The following is an 18,964-nucleotide window of genomic DNA, read 5'->3' as shown; positions in this document are numbered from 1 at the left end:
TTACAGTGAGTCCTGCCTGTGGGTTCTCTGGGCGAGCTTGTCCCTTGGTTTTAGATACTTAGAGTCCAACAGTAGCATGCAGGCCAGATACTGGAGGGAAGTCACCCACAGTGTCCCAAACAATCCAAGATGAGTCCCACAAAAGATGCTGTGGACATGGGGTGGAAATAGCCCAGAATTAGCACCAGCAGCTTGAAGAATTCTTTAATCTTTTGGAGACCTTAATTCAGGCATACCTGGATTCTTAACTTTACCCAGAAAACTCAGACTCTGACTTCACTGAAGAAAAGAATTTCAAAAGAAACCAACATGAAGGATATTTCCAGTTTATTGCACAGAGATATTACTATACATTTCAACACAAGGACTGAGAAAAAGGCACTTTGGAGAAAGTTTAAAAACAACCAATATCCTAGCCCATGGCTGGGCTTCCCAGAGAATAATCTCCACTGCCTTTACAATAATAATAGACAGAATTCACTATTTATCTTACTTGTTTGAGACAGGTGCTGGCCTGGAACTCACTATGTGGGCCAAGCTGGCCTCAGACTCACAGAGATCGGTCTCTAAGTGCTGGACTGTGGGTGTGCAGCCCTGTGTCTGGCTCATACATAGAATTCTGATGACTCTGAGGTCATTGCCTCCAAAAGTAGACCCCTGAGGTGCGCCTGGTAAAGGGACAAGGCTAGATCACAGGAACACAGGTAGTTAGCACTTCTCACTGTAAACAAAGCTATTCATGTTCTAAGACCTTGGGAGAAGAGGAAGGCCTTGGCTGGGGCACTTTAGGCACAGACATGGCATATTGCTATTTTAACACTTTTTTTTTTTTTTTTTTTTTTTTTTTGGTTTTTCGGGTCAGGGTTTCTCTGTATAGCCCTGGCTGTCCTGGAACTCACTTTATAGACCAGGCTGGCCTCAAACTCAGAAATCTGCCTGCCTCTGCCTCCCAAGTACTGATAACACTCTTAAAGTAATTATCGCAGTGTGATCAACATTCATGTAACCCACAAACGTTATTTGTGTTGAAAACATTTCAAACCTTCTCTGCTAATTCACCATGTATCTATGAGGAAGGACTTAGACACTTGGGCCAGGAACACATGGAACCTACACTGTCAGACCTCTTAGGATTCTAGTGCAGTGTCCACAGACAGACCCTTTCTCTGCAGGGCAAGTGCATCTCACATAAAACAACAAACACTTATTCCAAGGCAAACAGAGGTACACATGGCCTTCAAAAGGTGGGGTGTGTCAAGTCTTTCCTTGGTCACCACACATTTCATATACAAGAGGGAAACCATTGGTCACTTGGCTTTAACTTTGTAAACCTTTGAAAACATGTTAGGTGTTAGAGACTCAGTCACAGCCACACATGGTGTCAGAAGTACAGAAACCATTTTGACTACTTGCTTACACACAGGTCATTTTAAAAGCATCAACACAAGTAGTTTGCTGGTGGAATGGTTATAGTCTCTCATGTGTGTCTGCACAGAGGGAGACCTGGGCGCTTCCCTTTCTATCAATCCCCACACTCCTAGCTGTCCTGTGCATGTGCACGATGGGGAGGGCAAGCCATGGGGAGTGTGAGGTCAAAGGGCAACTATGCAAAGGTGGCTCTCAGCCAGGTGGTGGTGGCACAGGACTTATGAGTCCAGGACAGCCAGAGCTGTTACACAGAGAAACCCAATCTGAAAAAAAATAAATAAATAAAAAAAAATAAACAAACAAAAAACAACAAAAATAAAGTAGGTTCTCTCCTTCCATATTCACTGGTGTTATGGGGATGGAACTCAGGTGCCCAGGTTGAGTGATCTACTTGGTCCAGAGAGACTTTTCATTTTCCTCCATTACACATATAGAGACACATAGACAGACAGATGGACAGACAGACAGACAGACACACTGACACACAGACAGGCAAGAGACAAACAGAGAGATATAAATAATTGTTCACTTCTCTTGTCACAGTATCCTAGGTGACACGCCCAGGAGTATATTGAAGAGGGTGGAGAAGGTGGACATGCTTGTCTCCTGCCTGACTTTACTGAAAACATGGTAATTTGCTCTATGACATCAACATCCAAGATGTGCTCACACACAATATATGTAAATAAAGAGCTGTATGTTAAATAAACAAAAATAAACAGAGTCTGTTTCTTTCTTTCTGTCTTCATGCAGTTGTGGTACGACAGTAACGCTGGTTTTGTAGCATAAGGAGGTTGGCAGTGCTCTTCAGAGTGGCTGTGCGAGGACCTCACTGAAGATCTGGTCCATGTCACCGTCAGGGACTCAGGACGGCTTCATTTGAGACATTGCTGCTGCTGTTACACTAACCTCACTGCTCCTCAGAGATCTCTTTAAATTATCTCATCTGGGTTTCATTCTGGTGGATCCTATGTACCAAGTAATTCATCAAATCCTTTAAAAGTTTCCAATTAGCAGAATATCTCTTTTTCTTTCAGAACATCCTAATGACTCCCCGAGTTTCCAAATGGCTCCTTTCTCACCTCTGGCTTATTAAGGTGAGGCTTTGCTTTCTGCCAGACAGTCTAGGAAAGGCTCTGTGGATCCAGTTTACAAAGGACTCCTTGGAATCCTTAATGTGTTTTTACATTCCCACTTGATTAATCTCTGCCCTGATCTTAACTCTTTCCAAATATCAATTTGGGGTTTGGCTTGAGCTGGGTTTTCTGAGGTCCTATGGTGCATCATCAAGTTACTTATTGTAGGAGGCACTCAGAGCTGGAGACGTCTCATGGAGACTGTTTTCACCGGAAGTTTCAGCACACTGTTTTCAGGACTAAGTATCACATGCTGAAACTGACTCTAAAAATGAAAGCCCGAGTTTTCTTAGCAAAGAGCAGCTCACACGGTTTAGCCCCAACTCAAGCTTGGAAGTCACAGAGTTATAGAGACCAGATGTGAAGGTGAAGTAAAGACAGAAGAAATGACCATACCAAGATCCAGGCCCAGGCCCAGGCGTCCTGCCCTCCTTCAGTTAAGTTTGCCTACACGTTGGCACACAGCACCTGGATCAGAACCAGAGAAAGGCAGGAATGAACACCTACATCAGTGTCACAGGAAACACCTCCAGTCACATGCTCAGGTTTCTCACTGGCTCAGCCCCGCCAGGAAGATGAGATCTACGAATCAGTTGGTCTGTGCAGCAGTCTTGTTCTTCTGCTTCTTTTTAAAATGGGCTTACTCCTGAATAGTTTTTCTGTCTTTGCGTGTGTATTAAGATGGTCTCAAGGGGTTGTAAACCATGATGTTGGACACTGAAGCCCTCACTCCTCTACAGAGCATCCAGTGCTCTGGCCTCTGGTCATCTCTGCAGCCTCAGCCGTCCTATGTCCCTCACTGTCCCACTGCTCCCAATGCAGTGCAGTGAGGAGCATTAACCTTGCACAGATTCCGCCATGGTGGGCCCATAAACAACTAAGATCCTCCTGACGACCTAGAACCTTCTAACCAACACATCTACAACTGTCTCCTGAGCCTCTAAAGTGCCTCCACGATTTTCTTTTATTGTTTGGGTGAGATAATGAGATTTAATTTACAAATATCTGGGGGGATGGGGGGAGTTAGATAGTCTTGGTCTATCCAGTGAAACCATGTGGTCAGTTACCTCACTAGGTGCAAACTAAATGTGATCAATTCAGGGACTGACTCCCCCACTGAAGGTTTTGTGTGTGACAGAACACTACAGTCTATGCCGTAGTTCACAGACCTGGTCTCAAGTAATGAGGTCATATGTGATTCACAGTGAATGCGGATGCTTAGACAGGCAAAGGCTCCACAGGCCTTCTCCACAGAGTCCAGGCGGGGATCCATAAGAGAACAGAAGGGCAAAGTCTTTCCTAAAACAACACTCAATTCCCAGGACCCATCTCCAGGACTCCCCGACACTGTCTAGTACTGTGATCCCACACACCTGAAGACAAGTGTAAGACACAGGCCTGTGCTGTGTGCTGCAGGTTCTTACCATTCCACAATTGCATACACTATCACTAAAAACAGTAGAATACAGGGGCCAACAATGGTAACATATATCTCCACTGATCCTGGTGAGAGAAAGAGAGAGAGAGAGAGAGAGAGAGAGAGAGAGAGAGAGAGAGAGAGAGAAGATATAATGAAGGTTAATACTGTCAACCTGAAAAACTTGACATGACTGAGAGGCACACACCAGACAATGCTCTGCAGGATCTATCATGGGTTATCTACGTTAGGTTAGTGACATAGGAGGACCCACTTCAGCTGTTGATGACACTGTTCTGTGAGTGACATCATGAACTGAACATGAAGGAGAAAGCAAACTGACAGCTCAGACTCCTCCAGGGCCTGACCACACACACTGTGACTACTGCACACACTCTGACCACACATACTGTGACTACTGCACACACTCTGACCACACATACTGTGACTACTGCACACACTCTGACCACACACACTGTGACTACTGCACACACTCTGACCACACACACTGTGACTACTGCACACACTCTGACCACACACACACTGTGACTACTGCACACACTCTGACCAACACACACACTGTGACTACTGCACACACTCTGACCAACACACACACTGTCACTACTGCACACACTCTGACCAACACACACACTGTGACTACTGCACACACTCTGACCACACACACACTGTGACTACTGCACACACTCTGACCAACACACACACTGTGACTACTGCACACACTCTGACCACACACACCCTGTGACTACTGCACACACTCTGACCACACACACACACTGTGGACACCCCCTGTAGCCTCCAACTCTTGGCACACACTCCATAAGACAGAACTACTGACTGGATTTAAACATCAAACACCATCTGAGGGGAAGTATCACCTGGTGAGAAGAAGGAGCTCTTCTCACAAGGTTTGGTCCCTGAGGAGTGTTCATGGGAGGTGAGTAAGGAAAGGGTGCTAGCTTACCTGCCAGAGCTGGCCCCTGGCTAACATTCTCTTACACTCAGAGGATGGTGCTAGTCCTGGGCTCCAAGGAGCTGGCAAGTTCCTCACTCCCTACCACAGGAACACCCAGACTCTGAAGCTGTTCTGAGAGACTAACAACCCTGATGATCCTATACACCGCCATAGGCATCCATCAGCACAGGACCTAAGTGGGGACAGCTGACCCTGGTGTGAGCTGAAGGAGACCCCAGCTTGTTTCCCTTCAGCCTTCAATTTCCTCTCCTTCCTTAGCAAACATCCTAAACTTTTCAAAACCCCAAGCTCCCAACCACATGTTCACAAGTGGGGTGAGCATGGGAGGAAACTCACCATTCTCAAAAATCGTGATATTGCGACTCTGTGGGGTGGGCCAGGATGGGTGCCACACCACACACTGGTACATATGGTCTTCCAGAGCTGGCTTCAGAACCAAGGAGCTGATTACACTGAAGGTGCCATCACCATTCTTCATGGTGGCACCAGTGACCACGCCCTCAGTTATCTCTTGGAAATGGCAATCCTTCAGGACACATCTCATCCACTTTATGTCAATGGCTTCTGGGTAGAATCCATGCAGCTGACATAGGATGAGTTTCTCTTTACGGTTTCTCACTGTAGCTGGTTTCTCAAATATACTCATGTCAGGGTGAGCTGCCAGAGAAGAGAACTACAGTTCAGCCAGAGCCAACCACCCGTTTCTCTCCTCACACCACAGTGGCTTCTACCTCAGCAATGGACTTGGAGACCCCTTACTTTACCAGAGCAGACTGAGGGCTTCCTCAAGTAGACAAAGGAGCTCTTCTCACCAAGTTTGGCCCCTGAGGAGTGTTCACGGGAGGTGAGTGAACACATTGGGTCTCTGATTAATTAAGATGCTTGGGACATGTTGGCAGGGCCAGCAGAGTTCTGACATGCAGTGGTCCCATCTGTGCAGTAATTTTGTCCAGCAAGCTTTATGAAATTATCATCAGACATTTTAAAGATTCTTAAGAATCAGTGAGCACAGCTGTGGTGGACACCACTGCAGGCTCTTAGCATGTTTGTAGTGGAAATGAGCTGTCAGCTTAAAGAGAGGTTGGAGGGAGATGCAGGCATCCCAGGCCACTCAGAAGTGTCAGGAGCACTTCCAGGTCGTACCCTTCAGGGAAACTTCTGTGACACTGATAACACAACAACAAATAAGGCCCGCTGTGGAGGCATCAGCTGTAACACCAACACACAGGAGATGGAGACAGGAGGAAGAGAATTCTAGGCCATCTGCACTACACAGCAGGACCTAGCCAGCCTAGGCTACCTGAGACCATTTTCCAAAAAGCCAAATTAGTACATAATCTGAGACCATGAACGATGAAGGAAAGAATAGTAAGTTGGGATTACTAAGACAATTTAAAAATCAGCACTTCTATATGGAAATGACAAAATAAGAAGATTTAAGAACATAGTTGTAAAATATGCATACAACAAAGATCTTTTATCCAAAACGTACAAAAGACTCAGTAAATGGCAAGTTCAGAGCCAACTTGGGATTCATTAACTCTGTTTTTAAAACGGAGCTGGGGAGCATATTCAAATTAAGAAGCACATGCATTGTGAATTTCAGGAACCCCAAAATAGCACAGACTGTGCCAGTGAGTCTATGGACTTGGGTTGACAGAACTTGGGTTGAATATGGACAGAAACCCATGTCCCCTGATTCCTTCACCCATGTCTAACACTTTGCTCTGCTTGGCCATCCACACACCCACCACTACCCCAGCAGCATCAGAACCACAGGGTACTTCCACAGAGGACTCACCAACAACTTCTAGCCTGGTCGTACCCTCTGCCTTTTCAGGGGTGGCCACAACCTTGCATCTGTATTCTCCTGCTTCCCGAAGCTCGACCCTGGGCAGATAGAGTGAGGCATTTCCATATTCTAGCCCCAGCAAGGACACATCAGCTCTAGGCCGGACTGCTTCTAGGTGATCTCCATAAAACTCAAACACGGAAACCTCGAATTCATCCCCATCCTTCTTCAGTGACCAGATGACTCCCACAATACTGAGGTTCAGGTGTGGGGAGCCAGGGATTTCACAGGGTATGGTGACATCATCATGTAGGAATACCATCTGAATCTTCCCTGCCATCTCCACTTCCAGTCCACCTATGACAATATGAGAACTCAGTTACAGGAGGCTTGTGGTACCCAGTCATGGGGAAGTGATAAATAGCCCTTGTTATACAGCCTTGAACAGCTCAGAAAAACTCTTACCTTGTTGTCCCAGGTAGATCCCTTAGCCCTGTCCTTTCTTTACACAATTACTTTGGCTGTTCGGAGTCTGTATGCATTTTAGAATCAGAAAATGAAATATTTAACTACAAATTTACTTTTATTTTGTATGTTTTTGGGGGGTGTATGAGACAGAGAGAGTCTGAGACAGAGAGAGCACACGTGCCAGCAGCATCTCTGTAGAGGCAGGGGACACTCGTGGAAATAAGATCTTTCCTTAAACTATGAGGGCTCCAGGGACCAATCTCAGGTCATCAGGATTAATTTCTCAAGTCACCACAGCAGCCTCAACTTACCAATTTCTGCAAAGAAGTCTGCTAGGTTCTCACCTGTGAGTCTGTAGACCAATTTGGGCATATTATAAGAATGTTACATTTTCAGACCGTGAACATGTTTGGTGATGTGCTGAGGTGTATAAGCTACAAGAGAGCTCTGTCTGCCATGATGACACAACAGAAAACTACCCTAGAGCTGATGCAGCCAGCCCCTTAACTTAGACTCCCAGGCTATAAAAGCAAGTCCCTTAGAATGTCTGCATGAGAAGAAAACTGTCCCTTCCGGCCTCTACAAAAACATTACTACAGATGCCTGGATGTCATGAAGGTAGTTCTTCTACAAATTTCCCCCTAGTTCTCATATTATGAGAGAAGTGGCAAGGCACCAAAAGGTCTACAATCAAGGCAGATGGCACACTGTAGGTCTTCAAAGCCTGACTGCCCAATCACCCAGCATTCTGCTCTATGTGCAAGAGCACTCAGTGCAGGCGGGGTGAAGGAGCCACAGCCACAGTAAGTGGGAACCCATCGGAGCCCACCAGGGATGGCAGGAGCTACAGCAGCCTCTCCCTCTTCCTTCCCATTCCCTCTGCATCCTACCTGCTGAGGGCAGGCACCACAGAAGCAACAGTAACAAACTCCACAAGCCAGCCAGCCACTCTGCCACCTGTGAGCCCTCCAAGCTGGATTGGACTGGCCTGCTCAGCCATCCACACTTCCTGGGTGGTCCTAGGCTGCTGCCATGTAGTGAAGAGCCAGGGCCGCACACACAGCAGAGAGCAGTACAGTGTAGCCTTTTGACATCCATGTGCGCACTCTCAGGACCCCTCTGGCAGCTCTGTGAAGCCATCTTGTTATGAGCAGCCAGACATGCAACTCCAGCGGTTGAGCAGTGAAGCTGTGGAGGTCTTCTCAGAGCAACGGGGGCCTCACACAGATGCACCTGGACCCTGAAATCTGTCACAAAAAACAAGTTCAGAACCAGTCAGTGTGCTTGTTAAACACAAAGACAAAAGACATTTTGAAGAGACAAGTGTCCAGGCTCAGACAGGCACCTCAGTTATGTCTGTGATGAGGCTTTGGAGGTGTTTGATCAGGAATTAACTTTAGGCTTTCAGAAAAGGATGGGATGTCATACTCCGGTGCCTTCTCTACAACGTGCAACTTTGAAGAGGGCTGAGCTCAGCTGGGAGTGCTTACTTAGTGAGCAGCTCCCTGCACCGGAGGAGGTGATGCAGGCCTCTAATCTTAGCACCAGCAAGAAGGCACAAGAAACAGGACCCAGGTTCCAAGTCAGTAAGACCTTGTGTAAGAAAATATGTTTAAGAAACAAGCTCAGAGCATCAGCGCTTGGAGCCCTGTACTCAAATGTTTGCAGTCCCAGAAAGACACTCATTCTAAGACACTGCTCAGGAAAATAGTGGGATACCCCTCACTATCCAGATTCGGGTCTCAGCCAGACGCCCCACCTAGTAGAAAGTCCATTCTCAGGTAGAATGAGCCTAAGCCAGATTTTCAGCAGTTACAGCTGCCCTTTCCTTCAGGCCTCGGGACCCCTCATCCTGGACCTGAACTCTTAGACAATCTCTGCTCTGCTGCTCCCTCCTCTCTTTCCTTTAGATCTTCTCCCTCTCTTTCCTGTTCTCCTCCTCTCCCAAAATTCTCTTTCTCCTCACCTCTCCTCCTCCTCTTCCCTCCCTCCCTCCCTGAATCTGTCCCTCCCTCTGCCTGTACCTCCTTCCCTCTCTACTGCCCCCCTCTCTCCTTGGGTCCTTCTGTCCTTCCTCCCCAGGCCTCCCCCACTGTTCCCTTCTCCTACCCCTTCCCCCTCCTGCTCCTGTGAAGGAATTTAATGTCGCCCAAAAATCCAGAGCAGTTTGCTGGTTCAGAGTAGCTCTCTGCAGGGGAGACTGTTTGCCTCTGAGGCTAATGACAAGGACACAAGCTGCTGTAACTCAGCTTGGAAGACCAGATGTGCCTCCCCTGGATCTGCCCCACCAGTGCCTCTGTGTCCACTGCCCTAACCCAAGGCTGCAGCACTGCTCAGTGCGCATTTATCTGAAACCTGGTTTCCTGCTGCTGAGAATGCCTATTAACTCACATTGCAAGGAAGGATATTCTTCATTTCCAGATTCCTCCTATGCGCCTTCACAAGCGGCTGTAAATCTGTTTGCTCCCTCAGTTTGTCTTTGAAAAATTCCATTACCTTCCATAAGCCCCCTGCCAACCCAATCAATCAATCAGTCAATCAATCAATCAATAGTTAAGACTATAATGCTAATTTATAACCTTCAGTTACCACAGGGAATTCATGTCAAGGCACAGGGCAGGGGTTTTTTCCCCCTCTGTGGTGGAGTCTCCAAGTTTTAAAAAGAGGCTTTTCCATCTTACTCACAAGAACTTACCAAATCTACATGCTTGGTCACAGAGTGGCAGCCACCCAATGCTCCTGTAGCCAAAGCAGAGGTCTCAGCAGGATCTCAGTGGGTGTCCAGGGAAGTTAAAGTGCCCCCCCCCCATGCCTCCCATGTCTCTGCTTTTCCCCCACCCCGCTGGAGCACCAGTTTTCCACCTGTGTGCTTGCTTTGACCCAATGTGTTAAGCTCAGTCGGCCCTACAGTGAGATGCTACTGTCAGCTGAGCTCTGACCAATGAGCTTCAGTGGGTAGTTCATGACAGAAATAGCTGCAGCTGAGTCACCAGGCAGTGTGCCCTCTTACTGGGAGCAAGGGTGTGGGGTGATCTATATAACCAAGGGTGTATCCTGTACTGAGACCATTCAATAGTCAGTTAGGAAATCAGGAAGCCAGCTGCAGTCAGGATTGGGTTATGGGGACAGACACTGCACACCTGTGTGCTCCCTTACACTGCTAGAGGACAGAGCTCTAACCTAAGGCTTAAGAGGGACAGCAACAGCAAGGACACAGTCCCTTGGTTTTCTCTGCTTCCTGGAAGACTAAGGAAGCCTCTTCCCTGCCTCTCCCTCACTGGGGCAGCCTGGGCCTGCGGGACTCCTGGCTGCATCCTCCAGTCATGTGTCCTCTGGGTCAGTCTCCTTTCTCCCTGTTTTCCTCATGACATCTATCATTGGAAGTAGACCAGTGTGGTGGTTTGGAGAGGTTTGGCCCCCATAGATTCATGTGTTTGAATATGCAAATTGTATTCTCTCAACATCATCCAGCTTGTTTTTCTTCTATACCCCTCCCAAAAAAATTACACAGCTTTATGGATAAAGATTAATGATAGAGCAATTACCTAGCATGGGCAATGCCTGGGTTCCATTCCTAACAGTGCTGGAATATAAAGAAAAGGATGATCTGAGGAGATGCTCAGAGCATCAAGCCTGAGGGACCAGAGTTCAGATCCCCATCACATACATAAAAATCAGGCATGAGTAGAGGCCCACCTATCATGCCAGAATGCTAGACTTGGAGGCAGGATCTCTGGAGACAGCTGGTTTGCCAGACTAGTGGACTTGATGAACTCTGAGATCAGCAAGTGACCCTGCCTCTTCCAATAATGTGGAGAATGACTGAAGAACATAGCAGCCTCTGCTTCCACAGTGCACCACACCACATAGATCTGCACCTCACATGCATGCAGCATGTTCAAACACATGCAAAAAGCAGAAAGTAGAACTAATGCATCTTGTCATTTTAATATAATTATAAATGAACACAGACAAACATTAATGCATATAATATTGTCTGACCAGTCGTATGCTGGGCGAGTTGTAGCATCCTTAGGATGAAGTCATGGCCACAGGAAGGCTGGACAATAAATCCTGCAAAGGGAGAACTTGAGAGCTCAGAGCAGCCAGGAAGGGTAATGGAGGCATAGTTCACCAGGCGCCAAGAATCCACGAGGTCCCCACCTTGGTCTTTCCATGTCAAACATTATTTCTCCTTGTTCACTGTGAGATGTCCTGTGTCTACAGGAGTGCACAAAGTACAACACAATGGCCTGTGCTCTTGTTTTTTATCATGTGAGACATCCCAGGTTTAATCCCCAGCTCTTCATCTAACGGGAGGAGCTCAAGCTGCAGCCTGAGAGAGACTGTCAACACCTTGCACATCTGATTTCGTTCGCCAGGGTAGATGAGGTGAATCTCCCACCCAGAAAATAGTCACTTACAGGCTTCCATTCTAATGTCAATGCTCAGAGAACTGTGTGGGGAGGAAAGGGTTTGTTTCAGCTTACAGCTTTACATCACTGTCCACCCTTGAAGAACATCAGGGTTGGAATCACTGGAAAGCAGGCAGGAGCCAGGGGCAGGTATGATGCCCAGTAACCTACTTCTGCCAGGCAGGCTCCACCTCCTAAGGACTTCACGTTCTCCCAAAATAGTGCCACCACAATAGTGCCACCAGATAGTCACCAATCATTCAAAACCTCAAGCTGCAGGGGACCTTTCAGATTCAGAGTATCACAGTGATCACTTATGACCCCACAGAGGATGCTAGCTGACTCCAGAGAGTATTCCCACCAGTGCTCCACAGTGGGGGACTCACACTCCTTCCAGGGTCAGCTCTCTGAAGAGTTTCACACCACCAGCCCCAGATGGGATCCACACAGCCTGTCAGCCATGAGAAAGAGTCATTTTACTGTGCCCACAGCAATAGATGGCTTCAACACTGGAGGGAGGTCCTTGTGGAATGAGCCAGAAGCAGGGAACAGTGCCTGGTCCCTGGCCAGCTGCAGCAATGGCTCCTTTTGTCAAAGCCACTCACCCAAACCAAAACAGGGACATGATATATGTTAGTCTGGGTTACACCAGGCAAGCAAGCGCCTCACCCAGGGCTCTCTCCTGCACAGGATTTGTCCCAGGTTGTAAAACCAGGGAAAAGCTCAGAGTCCCCTGTGGAAGGGAATTTATAGCAAGCTTCCAGGGACCCACTGCTCTCTCAAGACCATACAGGTGCTTCCCCAAGAAGTAAAGGACATTCAGAAGAAGCCCCACTGACCGTGATCCTGAGCAGCTGTGGAGGAAGTTGTGTCCTCAGATCTGGAACCTTGTCCTGAGTGAATCCAGGAACCTGCCTCAGTCACCTTCCACTTCCGGAGCCCCTCACATGCCCAGGCTCTGGCTAAGGGCAAGAAACAACTAAGAGGGCACAGTGCAGACTCATTTGTCTGCCTGTCTGTTGGTCTTTCATAGACACAAACAGGACCAGATTCCCCAGCATCTCTTGCCTCTAGATGGAGCCTCTGCACTTGTTTTAAATCAGTGCAATAAGATGGAACAATATCCACTTCCTGTTCTAGACCAGAAAACCCTACCACAATGCACCCACAACCTCTGACCTTAGAGTGACCTTAGTAGTCGCCTGGTGAAGGAAGCAAGGAACCCAAAAGCAAGATCATCAAATGACTGCAGGACACAGACATGCCCATCCCTGGAGTTCACTTGGACTTCGCTAAATGGTAATGAGACTAAGTCATAAACCCCATCATGTTGGCTAAGGAGACAGTCTTATCAACTGCACAAGCAGAGGCTGTGAGTTCAGATCCCATGCTAGAGGACAGAGGCAGGCAGGCTCATGGACCTCACAGACAGCTCCACCTGGATGCAAGAGCCGCTGAGAAAGCTGGTCCTGTGTGTCCATGAAAGGCTGGAAATAAAAACAGGCAGACAACAAATCCCATCCTGTGCCTGCCCCATAAGTACTTTGGTTTTTTACCCCCACAGTCCTTATTGGTAAGCTCACGAACTGTAGGTTCAGAGACAGACTCTGCCTTAAACACTAAGGCAGAGAGCCACTGAAGAAGACACATGAGACAGAGCTCCTGCCTCTGTATGCAGTAGATGCACCCACATGAACATGTACATACACACACATAAGTAAATAGTTAATCCCTAGTATGTGTGCACACATACACACACACACACACACACACACACACACACCACCTTGGGGCTGGTTGTTACAGCAGAAGCAGCATAACCGCCCATGACAGATATACTCATACACTGAAATGGAAGCGGGAATGATCATTTCCCACAATGGCTAAGAGCAGACTTGAAGCCAGGTGTGGTGGCTCTCACCTATAGTTTCAGCATTCAGAAGGCTGAGGCAGGAGAATGCCCAAGAGCTGGAAGCCAGGCAGGGTTACATAAAGAGTTCCAGGCCAACCTGGGCTACAGACTGAGACTCTTCTCCCCAACAAAGAAAGAAAAAGTTGAGTCGAGAGTCAGAAGGCCCTGAGTTCTAGTCCTGTTGGTGATGCTGACCATCTTCAGAAAGGTACTTAACTAGTCTAACACTCTGCTTCCTCTCTGTTTTGAGATGGAATGAGAAACTTGGTGAAGCCCTTAGCATCCACATAGAGAGACAGGCTGGGTTGTGGTTCAGGAGATCCCGAGGTGACTTTCCTGACTCACCTTACCTTATGTTCTGAGGTATTTAGCAGGTCTAAGCTTTACTTCTGATGCTTCACAGCCAGAGCAGGAAGTGAACATTGTCCCAAACCTGGGTGCTTTTCCCCAACCATCACCTGAGTGTAAAATTAACTTTTATTCACCAGATGTAATTATCAGCTTACTGCTGAATAAGTGTCAGAAGCCATCTAGGAAAGGCTATGGCAAGCAGGTGAGTTCTGGAGATGGACTACTGTTTGCATGGCTGCGATGGGTGCACTCTGAGAGGCAGAGTCCCCAGACGCTTCATCCCAGGATTGCTTCTTGCTTGTTCTCAGTATTACATAGCCTGATGATTCCTGGGCATCCACCCATTCTACCAGGCAAATTTCTTGCAGATTAATAAGAAGCACTCTTGTATTTAGACAAATCCCACCTAGACAAATTAATGATTTCATAATTCCTGAGAATGAGTTTATAGAACTCCTAAATTGATAAAAGTTATCTCAAGCTTCCTATAAAATAAAAGCTTCATATAGAACTCCGTAAACTTTCATTTGTCACAGGCTAATTGCTCTAGGAAAAGAAAACAGGCTTGGAACAAATTTACTGTTGTAGGAAATATTTTACAAAGCACCATCCTGCGCTAGTATTGGCTACTCTCTGGTCCCGGCAACCTCACCACCTCCATGTCTAACCCCATGCAGCGACCGCCCATCTCACGGTTCTCTTGCCACAGATTCTGCTCACATTCCCAGCTTGTAATTTATCAGTCAGATTTATATTAGTAAATTCTCCACCCACAAAACACCCACACAATGAACTCAAAACTCAACTGATATAAACACAAGCTGTATGCCTAGATGGGGCAGACACACCCTAATTATTATTTAATCATCTATCGAAGAAATCCCCAATACTTATGGCTCCCAGGACTGTGTGGTTCTGGTTCCTCTTCCCTCGTGTAAGTTCCATCTTTTCTCTTTCTCTCCTCTCCTTTTCCTTCTCTGTCCCTCTGTCCCCATCTCTAAAATTCTCAGCCTGCCTTCCTTTTCCACTGCCCAATCACAGGCTCTCATCTTATCTGGTACCTGCCCCCACCTGCATATAGACAGCAATCCACATTTCCTCCTATCTGTCCAGTTAAAAGGCTCTTTTATCTCAGATATAAATTGTGTACAACTATTACCATTTTGTAATTTATAAAGTACAAAATAAACCTAACACCCAGTCCATCATTTTTGTCAATTAAATAGAACACTCTGTCATCTATCCTAACTTAAAAAGACTTATTTTTTATGAAAGATAAATATTTATTCAGAAAAAATCTTAATAATTGATTTTTACATTCCAAGCCACAAGGAAATAGCAAATAGCAAAGAGAAGACAACTGAAGAAAAGCAGTTTACCGACTTTCACTTTAGCTTGGTAACACTTAATTGACCCAGGCCCTGTACTGGCCTGTTTTCCCCAAGAACATTTTCTAGTTTACGGCTCACTCATGATTCTGGGCTAAAACCACCTTCCTCTTGAGGGTCAGATGTTAAAGGTTAAAGGTTAAAGGTTGTGGATGAGCTTCTCTAGGGTCCCTAGTGGCTGAGGCAGAGGTGCATATGTAAACGTCTGGTAAGTTTCTTTACTGAGGGGAACCGATTCTCACTGGTGACAGTGACAGAGGAAGAGGACGGCCCTGGAACATTTAAGATGCACTCCAAGGGTGGAAGCAGGCAGCCTAGAGTGTACTGCTCCTGGTCCCTTCCTTCCCTAGCTCCCAAGCAGTAAGTCAAGCTTTCTCTGCTCTTTCAGGATGATTTCTCAGCCCTGCTGGGATCATCACCATGGACAGCAGACTCCCTCGGCCCACCAGTGTGAGGAGATTGTTGTGTTGTGAAGTGTGAGAGGTAGTGGGATGAGCACCGGGCTTGGGGTCAGGGGACTCTTCTATGGGCTATCTGAGGCACCACGCTGGGTACTTTCTCCCAGTCATTTAACTTCTCTGGGTTCACTTTACCTGCTGGAAAACCAAAGGGAGGCAACGGCAGGAGTTGGGAGTCACTTCAAGTCTGCAGCTGGCCTGTTCAACGAATGCAGCCAGTTCCAAGCCGGCCAAGGGGAGACGCAGTGAGAGGCCCTGTCTCAAAACACAGAACCAAAAGCCATCCCCTTCCCAAACACAACAACAACAAAAAAAAACAAAACAAAACAAACAAACAAACAAAAAAAACACCTCTTGGGTCTTTTCCAGCAGGTAAGCCTAGGCTCCATGATCTTGTAGAAATATGGCTTCTCAGCCACCACACGGAGCGGTCACTATGTAGGTATATATATATTTTTTTGCCACGAGAGGCCCTTGGCCACTATTCAGAGCTTATTCAGAATACACACTTCTAGCAACACTGTTTTCACAAAGTCTGATACCACATAGAAGCAGCAAATGAAAAGGGACCAGCAGAGAGCTGCACAATGTAGGCAAGTCTTGACAGAAGACAGTCAACAACGTTTTGATTCAATAAAACACTTGATAGAGTGTCTATCCCGCGTTGGGCCCTGTACCCTGGGCGGAGGCATGAAGATGAGCAAGGCGGCCCAAAGGGCAAAAATCTAAGGAGACAATGTATGAGGGAGGTAGTAAACCGCAAACCGGGGGGGGGGGGGGGGGGGGGGGGGGGGGGGGGAAGGGGGGTCGACGAAAGTATCAAAAACAAATACAAAACGGGAGAGAAAGAAACAAACAAACAAAAAAAAAAAAAAAAACAGACAGGCGACGTATCTGTAAGCTATGGTTTCGAATAGTCCTTACTGGTAAAATTCACCATTTCAAACGGACCAAAAAAGAGCACATACGGTTTTTAAAAGGCATACAGAGAACGTCTCTGGTAGGTTTTTTAGAAATATTTCCATCCAAAACGATTTTTAAAAATGGTTTAAAGAAAAAAGTTTTGGCACTTAATAGAGGGGTAAGCTGGCTGCCTATTCACCCTGGCAGGCAGACGCGCGTTCAGTGCCCCGGCACGCTGGCGAGCTGAGCTGCCAAGGAACTGTGAACCGCTTTAGGACACTGGGCAAAGGCGCGTCCTCTTTTTACCACCGATGACCTTCCGGCAGTAAGGGCCCAGGTGCACCTGAAACCCCTGTCCTGCGTGCAGGTGCCCGTGCTACGGAAGCACCCACCAGGAAGCCCGGGGTCGGACAGGTCTCCCTAAGAACAGATGCGCAAGAGGAAGCGGTCCTTACCTGGGCTGGCAGCCGGTGGCTCGTCCTGTAGCCGGCGCTCGGTTGCATCTTCGCTCGCTCCGGGCCTGGCGGGGGTCGCGATTGCGCCGTCACCTTGGCACTCTTCCTTCGACTCGGGTCTCCCGCGCCGCTCCGGCCCTTCTTCCTGTAAGCGTCTGCCGCCTCACCCGTAGGGTGTCAGCGGCGGCTCTTCGGGTCCCCGCGAGCGGCCGGTGGGAAGTCGCCTGGATTCAAGGCCGCCACTCGTACTGCTGCCTGCTTCGTCGCGCGCCGCCCTGGAAATAGCCCTTCTCCGCCAGGTTCTTAACCACCTGGGCCCAGCTCTACTTCTCGCGGACGCCCTCGGATTCCTACGCGCCGCAGGCTACAGGACGCCTAGAGGAGCTGGAGCTGGGGGCGGCTCCTCCTCCTCTCCCTCTCCCACTGATGCATAGACCCGCCCACAGGCGGCAGGAGGCGGGACTTTGGCGCTGGAGCACCAATGAGACACTTGGGCCTGCTCAGAGTAGGCTGGCCTGGGGAGCCTGGATCCACCCCCAGAGGGCTGGGACCGCCCTTATAAATATCCACATGTTACATCCTGGTTTAGCTTGTATAGTATCTGAAAACTATCTTCTCAAATATATTTTCTCAATGTTAAATAGCCTGGGTTGACTGTGAAACTATAACTAGTCTTTCAACTGAGAACAACCAACATTATCTGAAAATATAGGAAGGCCTAACACAACTTCCAGAACTGAGACAAATTGTAGAACAGCTGCCTATCTATAAAGCCGCAGTACGTCAGAAAGTCGGAGCATGGTCTTCAGCATTCTGGCCCAGGATACTCTGACAGGCCTTGGAAAAACAGGAATTATTAAGGACCAGCTTATTCTGTCTCGGCAGAACTAAGCTGTCCTAATATAACTTGTGTCCTCTCAAGAACAGTACAGGTCTGCAGCAGAGATTGGCAATTTCTGCCCAGTGGCCACCTAGCCGCAATGTTCGGCCTCACCTGGAGGGATGACGCTCAGAGGCTTCTCTGAATCCACGAATGGGGAGCTCTTAGATTGGTCTCAACAACACGTGAATAAATACCCTTGAATGTCACATTCTGTGGATTTCTAACGATTTTGAAAACCTACTATCCATGTAAAGCAATCTGGACTGTTGTCTGTTAACTACCCTCAGCTATTTATAATTAAAATATCTGAAAACACCCTAACAATAAACTCAAAGCCATGAATTTGGTCTCTGGCCCTAACTCACAGGCTTAAACATCTCAGATCAGTTTGTAATGCCATTTATAGAAGGACTGGGTCCAAGCCTTGTACTTTCAAAAAACTTTTTGTGACAATAGAAGAAATTTATACCAATGAAAACCTTGATTCTAGATCAAAACAAATTCTATACCAATGAAGAAATTATAACTTCAACTGAAAGATGTCTACCAAGTGAGATTATGGCTATACAATCAATTCTAGCTATATCCTCCCTGTCAAATTCTGATCATTTCTAAATTCCCCAGAAAGACAACCTTAGAATAACCATTCCATTCTCTGGCTCTCTGACTCAGAGCAGCCACCTAGTCTCTTTTCACAGCAGGAACCCTCAGAGCCCTCTTTCTTTGTGTCAAGATTCCTGAGATTGAGTCATGTGACTTGACTCTGTTCCACTCACCAAACCTCCAAGTTTCTAACTAAATTTCTAACTCATAAGTAGGCCAAGAATCCCAAATTTCCAGTGGATTCCTGCCCCCACTTTGGGCACCATCTGTTTCGGGAAATATTTTAAAAAGGCACCATCTGCGCTATCATCGCCTACTCTCTGGCTCTGGCAACCTCGATGCCTCCATGGCTAACCTCATG

General features: G+C 47.3%; 1 protein-coding gene across 2 annotated transcripts; it reads right to left on the bottom strand.

Annotated features, from left to right (window-relative positions):
* Positions 1-310: 310 nt before the first annotated feature.
* Ncr3lg1 (natural killer cell cytotoxicity receptor 3 ligand 1) lies at positions 311-16,480 on the bottom strand. 2 transcript variants are annotated; one of them, XM_076934496.1, is made up of 10 exons: positions 10,932-16,480; positions 10,781-10,818; positions 9,931-9,974; positions 8,726-8,828; positions 8,126-8,482; positions 6,777-7,124; positions 5,312-5,632; positions 3,989-4,067; positions 2,961-3,032; positions 311-2,396 (listed from the first exon to the last, which is right to left on the bottom strand). In XM_076934496.1, the coding sequence occupies exons 1-9, from the start codon at positions 11,141-11,143 to the stop codon at positions 3,002-3,004; spliced, it is 1,533 nt and encodes a 510-aa protein (XP_076790611.1). In that variant the 5' UTR covers positions 11,144-16,480; the 3' UTR covers positions 311-2,396; positions 2,961-3,001. The 2 variants fall into 2 exon arrangements, with proteins under 2 accessions (XP_076790611.1, XP_076790604.1); XM_076934489.1 differs by having other exon boundaries at positions 311-3,032.
* Positions 16,481-18,964: the final 2,484 nt, after the last annotated feature.

Source organism: Arvicanthis niloticus, chromosome 1 (assembly GCF_011762505.2).
Source record: "Arvicanthis niloticus isolate mArvNil1 chromosome 1, mArvNil1.pat.X, whole genome shotgun sequence".
Lineage (NCBI taxonomy): Eukaryota > Metazoa > Chordata > Mammalia > Rodentia > Muridae > Arvicanthis > Arvicanthis niloticus.
Note: the sequence above shows the minus strand (reverse complement) of the source record. Positions and strands in the feature narration are given on the sequence as shown.

Bases quoted from the DNA above. Each gene is read 5' to 3' on its own strand.
- Ncr3lg1 (XM_076934489.1), bottom strand. From the start codon at position 11,143: ATGTGTTTGAACATGCTGCATGCATGTGAGGTGCAGATCTATGTGGTG. The intron at 4,068-5,311 runs GTGAGTTTCCTC...TTCTCTCACCAG, and splicing joins TATCACGATTTTTGAGAATG to GATCAGTGGAGATATATGTT. The intron at 3,033-3,988 runs GTAAGAACCTGC...GTTCTGATCCAG, and splicing joins GTGTATGCAATTGTGGAATG to GTGCTGTGTGCCAACGTGTA.